The sequence below is a fragment of the Hipposideros armiger genome, unplaced genomic scaffold, assembly GCF_001890085.2.
Source record: "Hipposideros armiger isolate ML-2016 unplaced genomic scaffold, ASM189008v1 scaffold_0, whole genome shotgun sequence".
NCBI classification, from domain to species: domain Eukaryota; kingdom Metazoa; phylum Chordata; class Mammalia; order Chiroptera; family Hipposideridae; genus Hipposideros; species Hipposideros armiger.
In genome coordinates, this window is record NW_017731350.1 from 7748615 (window position 1) to 7763941 (window position 15327).

At 54.0% G+C, this 15327-nt stretch overlaps 1 protein-coding gene across 1 annotated transcript in view; it reads left to right on the forward strand.

The window, feature by feature from the left end:
• The first annotated feature begins 5225 nt into the window (after positions 1-5225).
• SDC1 (syndecan 1) overlaps positions 5226-15327 on the forward strand; it is a 23211-nt gene continuing 13109 nt past the window's right edge. Inside the window, exon 1 of the mRNA XM_019653314.1 lies at positions 5226-5536. Within this exon, the coding sequence (XP_019508859.1) occupies positions 5471-5536 (66 nt within the window). The 5' untranslated portion in view covers positions 5226-5470. The remainder of the gene's footprint in view (positions 5537-15327) is intronic.

Sequence of the window (15327 nt, forward strand, 5' to 3'; positions counted from 1 at the left end):
GGTTGCTAGGAAAGGTAATCTTTATTTCTAGTGGCCATGAGCCCAGCTGAAATTCAGGAGTTCTTTTACTGAAAAAGGGGAGGAAAACAGAGGTGGGAAGCAACCAGTAGTGCCTGCCCAAGCAGTCAGCAGCAAAAGGCTTCAGCAAAATATTTCATAATGGGAGGGCCACTCAAAATCAGACACTGAGATATCATTTTACCTGCATCAGATTGGCAAAGCATAAAAGGCCCAATAAATGCCAAGTCACATAGAGGGTGTAGAAAAATGGAAACTCTCACAACAGCCACTGTGAGTGTAAATTGCTGTTAAGTCCTTTGGAAAGCAATTTGTTTAGAGAAATTGCTTAAAGCAACGCTTAAGAAAGCTACAGATATTTATACCTATAACCCAGGAGCTCTATCCACCTCTAGACAAGGTCTCACATGCCCTCAAGGAGAAAGGTACACAAATGGACAGCAGCACTCTGTGTAATATTGAAAAACTGAAAGCAACCAAATGTCCAGGGATTAATGAATTGTGGTATATGCATGCATTGAATTGAATACAGCAATTAAGTTAAATGACCCAGAGCCACATGTGTCAATATGGATGAATCTCAAAACATAAATTGAAAAGAAAATTGAATCTGTAATAGTTCATAAAAAATGAATAAAAAGAAAAGAAAAACATCATGTTAACTTTTGATAAACCAGGTGGTAGTCGCACAGGTGTTTATTGCATTTTTTTTAGGATTGCAATTGAGGGTGTTTTTTTTTTTTTTTTGCATTTTGGGGGTAAAATATGCATACAATTTACCATTTTAACCATTTAAGCGTCTAGTTCAGTGGCGTTAAGTACATTTACATTATTGTGCAACGATCACCACCAACCATATGCAGCACTGTTTCATTTTCCCAAACTAAAACTCCATATTCATATCCATTAATGCCTTACTCCCCCTTCCTTCCAGTCCCTGGCGACCATCATTCTACTTTCTGTCTCTGTGAGTTTGACTTTTCTGGAGATCTCACATAAGTGGAATTATACAGTATTTGTCCTCTTGTGACTGGTTTATTTCACTTAGCATAAAGTCTCCATCAGTGTTGCACCCTGACAGGATGTCCTTCCTTTTTAGGGCTGGATGATGTCCCACTGTATGCGTACACCACATTTTGTTCGTCCATTCATCTGTCAATAGACACTTGGGTTGCTTCCACCTTTTGCCTATTGTGAACGATACTGCTATGAACGTAGATGTGCAAATCTCTGTTCAAGTCCCTGTTTTCAATTCTTTTGGGTATGTACCCAGAAGTGGAATTGCTAGGTCATGTGAGAATTCTATTTTTGATTTTTTTGAGGAGCATTATTCTTTATCATGTGTTTGAAATGGTTCACAGTAAAACAATTAACTATCTTTTAAAGTGCTTCATGATGGGAAGAAGTTGGGTGGGTGAAACAAGTTTTTTGTATCATCTTGAAATAAATAGAATGCCCTTATATGCCTTCTGATACTCCTTAAGAAGTCAAAGTATTTAGTGGGTGTAGCAGTGGCTCCCCCACATCCAAGCCCCTAGAAGTTTAATCTACACCCGCACTGGTACTCAAGGTCCTCTTGCCAGTGATGACTTCATGAAGGCATAGGACCCACATCAGGCCAGTGAGATGGGAAAAGTAGTTGTGTGTGTGTGTGTGTGTGTGTAGGTGAGTTCTTCAGGAAACTCTTTACTCCTAAGTAAGACACTAGGAGAAGGAGGCCTTGTTTCTGGACATGGCCGGGTTATTTGTGATGGCTGGAAGCAATGCCGCCATCTTGCCGTCATCCTGAGGGTGGAGCTGCACAGGGGATGGCAGAGCTCAAGGGTGGGAGGGGCTTCAGCTCCAGTGTTGTGGAGGTTTCAGTTGCACAGTGGGTAATGCAGGTACAGGTACATGGAATAATTGTTCTATTACTTAAGCTGTTTGAAGGGAAGCTATTAATTGAGGTTGAAAGCATCTTCTTTGATTCAGAAAATAACTGCCAATTTAAAAAATTAAACAAGTTATATATTCTCATTATCAACACTGAAGAATACAGAGTAAAGTTAAAAGTTTTCCTTCACCGTCCCTCCCATCCTATTTTCCTCTGCTAGACCTTTTTTTTATTATTATTACATACATATAAAGTCTATATACATTACACACGTTTTTGTTTCAAGAAATTTTTGGCCATACTATATGTAAATCACGCTTAAATTTGCTCTTTCTTTTTTTTTTAACCTAAGAATATGTTTTGAAAAACATTTCATGTCAGGACTTAACCACCTACTTCATTTAAAATAGTGTTGTAGGGCCGCCCGAGTGGCGCAATAGTTAAGAACTGGCTTGGGACGCCAGAGGGCCCCGGTTCGGATCCCACATATGAGGGCCAGTGACACTGCTCTCCACAGCTAAGATGCTGAACAACAGCTCAACCTGGAGCTGGGCTGCCTTGAGTTGCTGGCGATGGCGTAGGCTGCAGCCCCTGTGGCAGTGGGTTGCCATGGGCTACCGTGTGTAGCCAGCAGCCAGAGTGAGCGGTCAGCAGCCGCAGTGAGTGGCCGTCCAGAAGCCGGCGACTGATCTGCGTCTCCCGGGAAGAGCGCAATGATGGTGCCAACTTGGGCCAGTGAAGCAACGTCCTCCACAACTAGACTGAAGAACAAAACGACAGCAACTTGTCTGTTCCCCTTCCCCCAATTCCCCAATAAAAATCTTAAAAAAAAAAAAGTATTGTATAGTATTCCACTGTATGGGAATACTCACATAGATTGTACTTTTCCTTTATCATTTAAACATGCCTCTTTGGACCCTGGTGAAAAGATTTTTGAAGAGTACATTCACTGAAGCAGAATCCCTGAGTGAAAGGATAAGTGTATTTTAAGTTTTAATAGATGTTGACTTGCCCAGAGAATGCCTGTGGAGTTTAGGTGCCTAAAGCATCAAAGGGGCAATCTGTGCCCAAGGTTCCCCCCCCCCCGCTCTCCTCCAGGTGCTACCCCAGGCGCGATGGCATGCATTTCTCCTGAATGAAGCCCTATGTGTCCATGGGAAGAATAAGAGAAATGAGAGGAGGAGACACCGGCCCTGCCTTCCGGGAAAAGGAAGCAGCGTCCAAGGCAGTTAGAGATGCACCAGGGATAATACTGAAAATATTAAATAACCTGTGTTAGGTAGACAAATCAGGATGGTGGCCCTGCCTTAGAGTCCCAGATGGGAGACTAGAAGCCCCCTGCTCAGCCAGACATTAACCCTTTAGTTGTTAGAGCTAAAGGTCTGGGGGTCCCAAGGAAGAAGCTGATGAATGCAGACAGGACCAGCCATACTAGTGCATATGGGCTGATGTTTGGGTGGCATTCCAAAGGGCTGTAAGGACCTGCAGAGTGGGGCCACAAGAAAGGTCCTAGGAGGAAGAGATTTTCTTGCAGAATCTGGGCTGGGAGCAAATTCAAGCAGCCCAGGGATCAGCTGGGTGAAGGCAAGCCCTGACGCACCACTTCCCTTCTCTGTGTAGTGTCCTGCTTTGGGATCCTCTTCTTCCTAATCTGCCCGAAGAAATACACATTGATCTGGGGCACATTTACTCAGTTTGAAAGAAACACTACACTGGTGATTTTTATATGAAAAGGCTCCATCAAATCTTCCTTGATTTCAATTTTGTTTGTGCAGTAGAGAAAGACAAGATTCCAAACTGACCTATTTTTCCTCCATATTGGGTTGAAAGGAACTTCAGACAGTGGAGCCAGCCCATGGAACACACACTCATGGCTTTTTACAACAGAACTTTTTAACCCGCCAGGACTCCCTGAAGTCCGGAAGGGCCCTGCCTACTACTGCCATGATGGTGGACGATCCGATAAACCAAGGCATTCAGGGACCCCCACATCAGGCCCCAAGAACCCTGATGAGGAGCTATAATATCATCACCCATAGACAGATCAGGAAAAAATAAGACCCAAAAAGGGAGAGCTGACTGAGGTCAAAGAGGCATTCAGTAGGGGCAAAACTAGAGCTGAGTGCTGTTTGTGGGGCACCGCTGTAGTGCTCTGATGGAGGAGCATGGTTTGACATGGGAACGCAGGAGGCTGCGGGGTGTGTGGGGGAGAATCCAGGGGTCCACAGCCAATTGTCCCTGCCTGCATAACTCAGGACCCAGGAATGTTTAATCCATTTAAAGGGAAACACTGGAGACTGAGAGGTCAAGAAGCCTCAGGAGACCTTCTTGATTCCCAGTTCAGGCCATCGGAGGCAGGCTCTCCTTTGCATGGAGAGGATGGGTGGGGAAGACGCCATTTTTGGCCTCTAGGTCCGAAGGTCGTTTGGCACCATCTCTCCTGCCTACTTCATTGCAGCAGAGCCAGGTGGTTTTTCCCCTCTTCTCTCAAGGCTCTTTGCTCTACACCCGCAGGCCTTCCGTAGCCTTTTGCACGGTGTCTGATTGGTGCTGTTAACACTGAGGTCCAGGGCCTCTCTTGGAATCATGAAGCAGAAACTCAAGGGGTGCTTCTTAAATCTGAAAGCCAGAGGAGGTCACCTGGGAACAAAGCCGTTTATTTTTCCTTTTAGCTCAGAGGATGAAGAGAGAGGGCATTGTCTTCCACAGAAAGACGCTGAAAGCTCCTTTTTTTACAGTCTCTCCTGAGCATGTCCAGCTGTTTAAAGTAAGGCCCGGGGTTTCCAGCACGTTGTGGAGTGCCGGCAGAACGTGAGCGCCATGGGGGAACCTGTGCTAGGGGGGGAGGCGCAGGGCTCCCCATCCGCAGCCGGAGAGGAGGCGAGGGAGGATCCATCGGTTTAAGGACCCATCACCTCGGGGCCCCGCACAGCCGCCGAAAGTATTCCCGTGGGGGATCTGGAAGTCCAGCTCACCTGGAGGGCGCTCGGTGTCCACGCCCAGAGGGCGCTGCAGACTGGAGCCCACAGTGGAGGACCAACCGCCTCCCTTCCCGCCCCGGGACAGCGCTTCAATGCCTTGGGGCAGGGCGGAGGGGGGTGCGCCCCTGCCCCCACCACCTGGGAGCAGCGGAGCTGAAACGCCGGGAACCACTGCCTACGCGGCCCAAGGCTCCGGGGACCAGAAAAGCTCTGCCGGGGCAGTGCGGGGGCGGTGCCGGAGAGCCGGGGGTGGGGCGATCTGAGGGGCCGGGCTGGGTGGCTCAGGGGGCGGGGTCCTGGGGGGTGGGGACTGGGGCTGGCCCGGAGACCTGGCGAGCTGGGGGTGGGGGGCTAGTTTTTGCAACGGCTAAGAGCCTGTAGGTTTATTATAAGGCGGAGCTCGGCGGGAGAGGTGCAGGCGGGAGCCGAGCCGGGAGAAATCCAGCAGTAAAGAGCTGACTGCAGCCGGCGGACCCCACAGCCCTTCCCCAGGACAGCCGTGCGCTGCGCACCCGGCGGAGCCGGCTCGGAGTCCCGCGCAGTCCGCGCAGCCCAGACTCGCGCAGCCCGCCGCGCCCCCGCCGCGGGTCCAGGCAGCATGAGGCGCGCGGCGCTCTGGCTCTGGCTCTGCGCGCTGGCGCTGCGCCTTCAGCCGGCCTTCTCGGTGAGTGCAGCTGGGGCCGGGCTGGGAGGCGGCGGGAAGCCGGGGCTTGCAGACCAGTTGAAGCCGGCGGCGGCACGTGGAGGGGGAGGGGAACAGGGGACTTTTCTTCCCGCGCTAGCCCGGCGACAGTGAACCCCGAAACCCAGGCTCCCTTCCCAATGCCTCTGCCGTCGGTGGGCGCCGCGCGGGTCCAGCTGCTCCAAGCTGGGGTTTGGGGGCTGGGGCGCCCGGCGGAGCGGAGCCTGTGCCCGGGCCCGGCGTTCAATTATGTAAAACGGCTCCACTGGGGTCGGAGCCCGCCAGCCTGCGGCAGCGCCGGGGGTCGTTGGCTCCCTCCTCGTCACCCCGGGCTCCCCGCCGGTGACCCTGGAGGATGCAGTCATCGCGGCCACTGCACCCCGCCTGCAGATCCTAATTTAAACCAGACCCGCGGAGCCCGGGCGCCCGGCCCCTTCGGCGGAGGCAAGTTTGGGCGCAGCGAAGCCCGCGCGGGAGCGGGCGGGCGCATTTGCCAAGGAGCGGGGGCCGGGGCTCCGCGGGGCCGCGGGGCCGGCGGGCGGAGGTGGGGCCCTCGGGCTTTCGGTCGGCTGTCGGGGGGGAGCTGGGCCGAGCTGGCAGCGGGAGGCTCTGGGAAGTTGGCCCCAGAACGCTGGAGAGCCGCAGAAACCCAACTTCTGGGCTGAAGTTGTGCCGCCAGCGGAGGGGCGCGTGTCGGTCCCGGGGGTGGCCGGCTGGGCGGGCGGCTTCCACGCAAGTGGACCCGGAATGGCCGTTCCCCTCCCCCGGCCCGGCTTTGTGCTGAAGCCGCGCGGAGGGAAGGCGGGTCCCTTGGCCCGCCCAGTGGAGCTGGGAGAAAGAGGGACAAACGTGGATGGAGCCCGAGGCCGGGCGAGGCCTTGGGGTAGGACCCCAGCAGACACCTTTGGCGAGGGGTGGGTCTCCTCTAAAGAGGGACCTGGCCGACAGAACGCATCCCGAGGGTCCTCAGAAAGTGATCTCCCGCCCCGGCCGCCGTTCGCTAACCCGCCTTCCCCAATGGGGGCGCTTTGTTCTCGGCCCCTGTAACCTATTCCTGGGAACCGCCCCGCAGTGCCGGCCCTGGCGTGGGCTGGGACCCGCGCCGCCGCCAGGTGTCAGCGCTGGCCGCTGGGTGCCCACGGCCACCTTCCAGCCCCCACCCCCGGTGCTAGAGTACGGAGGTCTCCTCCGCCTGCGGGGTCGGCCATCCCCTGGGATGGAGAGGGGAGGTTCGGAGCGAGGGGCTCTTCCCCTTCCGGAAGTGGCGGTTTCTCGCCACCACATCTGGAAGGCTGAACTTCCCGGGCTCTGGCACAGGGAGGCACGTGGGCAGAGAAGCAGCACCGGGCCGGGGGTAGGTCCTCCACTTGTAATGCGGCGTCTGGACAAGTCTCTCAGCCACTCCGACTCTCTGTAAGCGTGTCCCTCTAGAATAATAGTAGCTCCCAGTTATTGAGAGCATTGGGTGTTTTACAGGGTCTGACCCCAGGTGAGGTTTTTTTCCCAGGCTGATCTGTGAAGTGCCCTCTCTGCCTCCCAGGTAACTGTTCTTGAAAGCATTTATGTGTCCACGAGAGGGTCCCTGATGCCTCTTGAATTGCTGATGAGTTGGGGGGTTGTGTGTGTGTGTGTGTGTGTGTGGAGATGCCATATCTGGGGAATCATAGGGACAGATAGGATTTCTAAGCTGGGTCTCCAATGCAGCCCTAGCTTTCAGGTCTAAGAAGTTGGCGTTCGTCTTCTCCTTTGCTCTTTAGGGTTGTGGCTTCTGTAGGACTTAGCTTGTGCCTTGAGTCATAGTTAATACCCTGGAGAAGAGAGTGGAGGTGCTTGGCTTACATCCCTTGCCCACCTGGCCTCACCTGGCTGCTCCACTCTCTCCATACGCAGGATGGGGCCTCAGCAGGAATGCCGAGGTGCAGGTCACCTATTTCCAGTGAGAATCACAGGAATGGTGGTGGTGGTTTGTTTGCCTGCCTTGGGTGAGGCTGGCATGCCTGGACGCTCTGATCCCAGAGTGACAGTTCACATGGCGAGGCGGATGGGATTTGAGATTCTCTGTGGACTATGTTTCCCAGAGTTTCCTGTGTGCTGGGAAGGGGCAGATGCTGCAGCATGAGGCTTTTTTTCCTCACCTAAAAACTTGGAAACCTGATGGAGACACAAGGTCCAGGAGGCAGTTGAGTCTCAAGGGGGGAAACAGGGAGGAAGGGAAGCTCCTTAGAGCTGGGGTTGTGGGAGGGCTTCCTGGAGGGGATGGGTTGAGCTGAGCCTGGAAGCACTAAGCTTTGGGGTAATACTCTGGTTTGGAGCCTAGGTTTTCATTTTTCTTTTATAAAGTTGAGGGGTTTTGTTTGTTTGTTTGTTTTCCTTTTTCCCAGCCCTGCCCTTTTCCTCTTATAGTGGATGTCCAGGTTTGGTTAAAAGCGAGGGCATAAAATGGCATAAAATTCCTTCCCAGAGCTCTCCACACACCTCCTAAAAGAAACAAGGCAGTGGGGTTTGCCTAAAATGAGAAGGTGTGCACAGGTCGCAGAGATCTGGCTCTCTCAGGGTTCACTGGCCCCAGTGGTAAGCAGGTCAGAACCCCCTCTGGGGACGGGTGAGATGGGGCGTGATCCCCAGGCGCCTGACTTTGAATGGGCAAGGGGAGGCTGCTAGGGCCTGAGGCTGCTCAAAACCACTCCCAAGAGAAGAGAACAGGTTTGTCTAAAAAGGTTTCTGTGTGTGTGTGTCCTGTGGTCTTTTGTTTCTGCCATACGAGAAAAATGGTTTGTCCTGGGATAGTTATTTGCTGTTTTCCTCTTCTCTTTCTTGAAAGGCATAACATCTCTTTTTGCCTTAATTATGGGGGCTAGTAGAGACATTTCCCGATGGCCTGGCAGAGTGGGTGGGGGTGGGGGACGTGCTAACTGCCTCTGCTTCAGCTCAGAGCCTTCCAGAGGTGATGTCACTCCTGGCTTCGGCTCCACGGGGAGGGTGGAGCCAGTTTAAGTCTCTACCTGTGGCTCATGGTGGGTTCCAATAAAACCTCATTAACCCAGATTAGTGGGGAGAGGGATGAGAAAGGAGAGGGGCCTGGAAAGAATTAGTGAAAAGCTTTAATTTTGGAGTATTTTATAGAGGAATCTTCTATTGCAGCAGAATTTGGGATTCTGAAATCCCTTAGGAATGAAGTATACAGGTTTTTTCAGGGAGCTAAGAACCCATATTACCCTCAAAAGTATCCTTACTTTGGGCAGGGCTCTCTGAAATACTTATTTCCCTTCTTTTATTAACAGAAGACTACGAAGCGTAATTGACTCTCTGGATGCCAGGGTCCTCATTGTCACCGTGTTAGGTTACGATATGTCTCCTGGGTTTATTGAGCTCCAAAGAGCACTCTGACCCTGTGCCCGGTGCTCCCAGGTTACTACTACATTTCGAATTCTGGTGTGTTCTTTTTCTGCTTTCATCCCTGCCTGACAGCAGCCAAAAGTGACGTGGGTGTGCCTAAGTGTAGCTAGCAGCTTTTCAGCTCAGTTCTAATTGGCACTTTTCTCCAGCAGTACTAAGAAACGAATCAGATGTGTTAGAATTATTTCTAAGGCAAGAGTTTTCAGCTCTGAGTAAGGGTCTTGCCTGGGAGTAATGTTCATGATCTGTGATGTATGGATCTTATGCCTTCGCAGACCTCAGCTGGGACCTCTGCAGTGTCCCTGCTAGTACCCAGAATAACAGAGGCTGTGAAGGGCAGTGCTTCCCGGCTCCGTCTGTGAACAGATGTGAATGACCTCTGGGTGGAAGCACCCGATGAGTGCATGTTCCTCTACCTGGCTTGAGTTGTAAGTGACTTGCCAGTCACAGGTAGCCTAGACCCAGCCAGGCTAACTCCCTGGAATTCTGATTGGCCAGGGCCTCGTACTTAGCTTGGGTACCGTCTCCATCTGTTCACCATGTTTATTTGGATTGTAGTTCACCCGTCTCAGAGCACCCATACTGTTTAGCAGGCCAGAAACAGCTTTAGGGTAAGTACAGCCCCAGGACCAAGTCTCAACTCTGCCACTAAATTACGTTATTCTGGGCGAGTCCCTTCACTTACAGGTCTTGATGTCCTGTGTAAAGCACATAACATACCTGTTCTCCCTGTCCCCATTCTGTCATTTGCGTATTCGTTTCACAACGAATGCGTGACAGTGTTTGGTAAGGAAAGTGCCAGAGGAAAGTTAGCTGTCCATAAAAGTAGAGTTACGCCTACCATTGAGTGCTTGGTGCTTTTCCTACATTCTTAATTAATCTTGACCCCATACCTTTACGATCCATATCATGGCCCCTGTTTTGTGCATGAAGCCTGTAGAGCTGAGCCCCTCCAAGGGGCAGAACCAGCGTGTGTGTGTGTGTGTGTGTGTGTGTGTGTGTGTGTGTGTGTGTGTTACACACAGGTGTGCATGGCATGAATAAATTGACAGACTGTCAACTTTCCCCCATGAAGTCCTGTATCTGGGGCTGGCTGAACCCTGTGCAAGGCCCTCGTGAGTATTTGCTGTTCCATCCAGAAGAACCAGGGGTGTGTGTGTTTTGGATACAGCGGGTATTGGGGTGGGCTGAGCTGGCCTGAGCAGTGCCTTTAGGCAAACCCAGGATTTAGGCAACACCCTGGGCTTGGATTGGAGTCACCTTTTGGTCACTTAGGGGCAGGCGAGAGCTCCTCCCAGGAAGTCTCGGTCAGGAACCAGTGGGACTCACGAGGAGTGTGCATCAGGACTGGTGGGAAAAGGCCTGACGGGGGGCATACTGTCCCCAGGTTTGAATGGTACCCTTAGCCTTACCCCAAAGGCAGTAGCGAGCCTGAACTCTATTTCATCGTGGGCACTGAGGGAAACATTTCAAGAATTAGTCGTGGGAGGAGGGTGGGGATAAGGGAGAAGGGGAAGGGATAAGACAGCACAAATTGGTAACTTCAGTATTGCCACAGGGATAGGAAAGACAGTTTGGGGGATATAATCAATAATGTTGTAAATGTTTTTTAGGGGGCCAGATGGACTCATGTCTTGTTAGGGAGGCCACTTCATGGATGGGGTAGAGGCTTGATCATGGCATTGTACACCTGAAGCTGATGTTGAATAATATTATATGTCAACTATAATTGAATATATATAGTCACGGGATGTGGAGTACAGTGTGGGGAGTGGAGTCAATGGAATTGTAATAGATATATATGATTTGGGGGGCTGGGTTGGGGAAGGGGGGTTGTCGCTTTGTGAGGGGTAAAATGTATAACTATTGCATTGTTTTGTACACCTGAACCTAATAAAAAACCAAAGAAACAAAAAAAGCATTAGTTGACCCTTTTCTTAAGCCTGAGAGGTGGCCGCCATGGCTCAAGTCGGGTTACCAGACCCAGGACTTGTGGCTCCCGTGCTGGTTTCCACCTCCTGGGCCCCCTCCAATGCCAGGTTCTGCCGCGGGAGCAGCCACATGAGGAATTGGTCATTAAAGGAATTCTGGCCCAGAACCCTGGTAGTTTTACAGAACAAACTATTTCCTGATTTTCTCCTCCTTTCAACATCCAATTTTGGAGTCTTGGGTTGAAAGCCACCCCCACCCCCAGGGCCTGCCTAAGTATGTCTAGAGAGAAGGAATGGGATTAAGGGAGTCTGTGGAAAGAGGGCTTTTGGCGCCAGGATCCTGCACCCTGGAACAGATTCAGTGCGGTGTCATTTCCCCTTCAGCTGTTCCAGCAGAGGCTGGGCTTTGGATCGGAGTGTGCATTCGGGAGCCTCTCGCTGAGCGGGCCGCGAGTTCCCTGTGAGCACCCCGACAGTGCCCAGGGAGGGCAGGCATGTATCTGTCCCTTGACACAGGAGGCTTGTTTGGGGCGCAGGCTGTAGAGGTGAGGCCACAGAGGCAAGACCCTGTGCTCAGGGTCACTTCCGCAACTGCACCTTCCAGCTCCGGTGGACAAGGGAATCCCCTGCACAGCCCCGGGAAGGACTGGGTTTATCTGTATGATGTCCCATTTCTGTCTGTCCTCAGGAAGCTTGCATTGGGAGGGGAGTCGGCACTAGAAGGTCCCCTACATTTCTAAGCCCCAGGCAGGGACACCGAATTAGCTCCCCTGGGCTTGGTGCTGTGGGGTCCAGAGTGGGGGTGGCGTGGGGTGGCCTAAGCTTCCTCTGGAAAGTGACCTGCTGCCTTGTCAGGTGTGCAGGTTTGGGAAGCCTACGGGTCTGGTGGGGACCAAAAGTGTTTGGAGGCAGGGTTATGGGGGAAGGCGAATGTAGTAGGCAGTCTCAGGGCTTGGGACCATCAGATCGGGAGAGGGAAGGCTGGTGGCTGGACCTGCCTGGACTCAGTCACCTGCCCAGCCGTGTTTCCTGTTGGCTCGAGAACTCGGAGGCTCCCAGATGCGTCCCCCACTCCAGCCTCTGGAGCCCCTTGAGGGTCTCTCTCCGCCTGGCATGTATGGCTCTGTGGGCTGCCTAATTATATGTAGAGGCTGCTCCTCCTCTGGCCTTCAGCCCTGGGAAAAACTCTTCAGAGAAAGAGAAAGAGAGAGAACAGGCAGGTGTGAAGTGGTGGCGCTGGCCCGAAGCGTGGGCTGCAGCCATGGCTGGGCTTTGCCTGGATGCCGTGACTCAGTTTCCCCATTGGGCTTCCCTGCTGGTTAGGCTTCAGTCTGAGTTTTTTGGGAAGCCTGGTCACCACCTATCTACAGCTTCCCTCTCAGAAACCAGGAAGCTGTCTTTGTCTTCCTCTCTCCCTCCCTTTCTGGTGGACATCTCCCTTTTTAAATGTAGCTCTGACACTCATCTGTCCCTGGCTTTAGAAGTCTATGGAAGTTGTTCCTACAGAGAAGCGCAGCCAGGACACCCTAGTCCCAGTTTGGCCCCTGACTGTGTGGCTTGGGCAGGCCAGGGCCCCTCTGCACCCCAGTTCCCTGTCTGCTCAAGGGGCCTCCTTTCCCTTCTTCATCCCTGAATCCATGTGGTTTTAGAGAGATCTCGTCTGGGAAGGGTGAAGGTGACCCTAGGGGACTTGGCGGGGGGGCTGGGGGTCCTCCATCATGATTCTTTTGGGGACTTGAGGGAACACCAGCTACCTGAGGGGTCATCTGTGGGGGTGGAGGTCAGGGCAGGCTGCTTGGCGGTGGACTTGGAGTTCAGTGTGGGAACCAGAGGTGGATGGAGGCCCCTGGGCAAGGTCTGGCTGGGGTTGGGGGCCAGGCGCTGTTCTCCGCACACGCCCAGGCATCCTGGCTCCTTGCCTCAGGTCCGCTCATCAGCAGGAATGGAGGCCACGTCGGGCAGGTTGGGGCAGCGGGAAAGGTGAGCGTGTTTATCGCTCTGCTCATCAGCTGAGTCATGGTGCCAGGCCCACAGGTCCTCCCCTGGGACTCATCCAACCGACCTTGACCGGGAGCCCACTGTGTGGGGGCAGTAGAGGGAGGCAGGCTAGGGCTTGGGGGCCTGGCTTCCCGCCCCAGCCCCCAGCTTGACTGCTGAGTGACTGTATATTGGGCCTCCTTTGGCCTCAGTGAGCCCGTCTGTGAAGTGAGGAGAGGCTGCTGAGGGGCCGAGGTGAGGTCATGCAGTGGGGTGGTAGTGAAGTCTTGTGGCTGTGTCACGGGGCTGGCAGGTGTCCAGGCATGGCCTGCCCCTGTCCCTGCTGCCCCAGGAGAGTTCTGCCGCAGGCACGGGGGTCGTGAGCCCTACCTGGCTTGACCAGATCTAAAGCCCAGGGCCTCGCTACCTGCTCTGTGCCAGCCCTGTGCAGATGGAGAGGGGTCCATGCCTGGTCCAGGGGTGCATGTAAGAGAAGTTACTGGGTCCAGACAGGAGGTTGGTCTGTACAGACAGACCAGAGGGGCAGCGATGGCGGATGGTCATTTAGCCTGAAAAAGGGGTTTGTCCCACAGTCCCACAATATAGCAGTTTCAAATCAGGAATTCAGGCTGTAAGACAGGGCATTTTCTGGCTATGGGAAGCCTTTGGGGAGGTGGAGGGTCCCCCCCCGATAGGGGCAGCAGGAGCAACCGAGGCTGCCAGTCCTGCTCTGGGACCACTCTTGGTACCACTGATCTCTAAAGGTGTTGATAACTGTCCCACCACAGGGATGTCGAATTCATCCTCTTTCCCACTCGGGGCTGCCTGGTACTTCCTGCGGCGGTGTTGGCCCTCGCTGGGTGCCTTTGGGGCCCTCAGCAGGCTGAGGATTCTGGAGCCTGGCCCTGGATGAATGGGACATGAGGAAGTGGAAGACAACTTCTGGAGAGCCGAGGCGAGCGCACCCACCCCCGGCACCCAGCGTGTGCCGTTCACCAGGAGGCTTCAGGAGCACTTGAGGATTGGCACTGCTGTTTCCATGCCACTGGCACCACAGTGGCCACGGACCCCCAGGGCCTCGCCTGACCTGGTTGGGGACTTGACTGTGCCAGTCCCATGGTAGGAAAACAGAGGCAGCATTGGCTTTTCTCTCCTGCAGTTCTCAGCATCTCGCTGCCCAGGAAACTATCTGGGGCCTTGGTGTCCCGTCTCCAGGGAGTGTCCTTGATGGATAGTCAGGTTTGGGCTCGCAGGGCCCCAGGCTTCAGGGTGTTTCAGGAGCCTGTGACATCATTCCAGCTTCTCCCAGAGAGAGCCCCTGGGTGAGGTGCTGCTGTCCGTGGTGACTGCATCTGCTCCAAAATGGGGTTCGGGGAGGGTCTGGGCAGCGAGACCTGCTGAGCTGTGGTCCAGGCTAGGAGAACAGCCCACTGGGGGGCTGAGCGAGATCTTCAGGCTCTGCTCTTGCCGTCCCTTCGCACCCGCCACAGGCAGTCTAGGCAGGGGCGGGAGGGGTGAGAAGGGGCTGGGGAGGTGGGCGGGGATGAGCTGAGGTGCACAGTTTTCCTGGGATGGGCCTTGCTACAAAGTCCTGGGAAGGCTCCAGCCAGGAAGCCAGCCCCAAGGTCTCCACAGTGAGTGTGAGGTGCAGTGGCTGAGGCAACCTGGGCTCTGGGAATCGTGCGAGGAGCGGAGCCCCTGACCTCGCCCTTGTCCTCCCCACCCCCTGTGGAACAAGACCATTCTGCTAGACCCCCATCTAGGGCCTGCCTACCTTTGGGGTAGCTACTGGGGCCCAATATGGGGTCCTGAAGCCTTGGGGCTGGGCAGGTGAGGTGTGACCCAGAGCAGGCCGGCCAGTCTGCCTTGGTTAGTCCCACTTGGGTCTGCAGCAGAGAGAGGTGCTGGGTGCGGGGCTGGGAAGAGCCCTAGGACATGGAGTCTGGCTGACTCGGATCATTACCAGGGTCTATCACTTCCTCCCTCTGTAATCTGGCACATTTTCTTCACTTGCCTCTAAGCCCCAGTTTCCTCATCTGTAAGTTGGGGTTTTTCATGTCCTGACTCAGTGAAATAACATACGTGGCATGATTTGGAGTTCCTTTCTTCCCTGGGCTCAGAGGAGCAAGTCTAGGGGAGCTTTGGTGCTGACTCTGCTTGGAGAGTCCCTGGGGTGAGCCCCCAGTGGCTGTGACTCGGGGAAGGGGTGCCGTCTGCCAGGGCCTGGCCGTGCAGTCACTCCGTGTGAATGGCCGACTGGTTTTACCCCAGAGTGCTGACGTAACAACAGGGTCTGCAAACATGGCTTTTGCCCCTTCTCAGAAGCATGAGCCTCCCCTGGCAGGCAGACTCTGCTCTCCTCCGCCTGACCTCTGCTAGGGGCTGGCTCTTGACCCAGCGTGGTGTGGGCTGGGCTGGCAGGCGGTGGAGAGGCCCGGTGAACCCAGACACCAGGGCACCTGGGTGGGG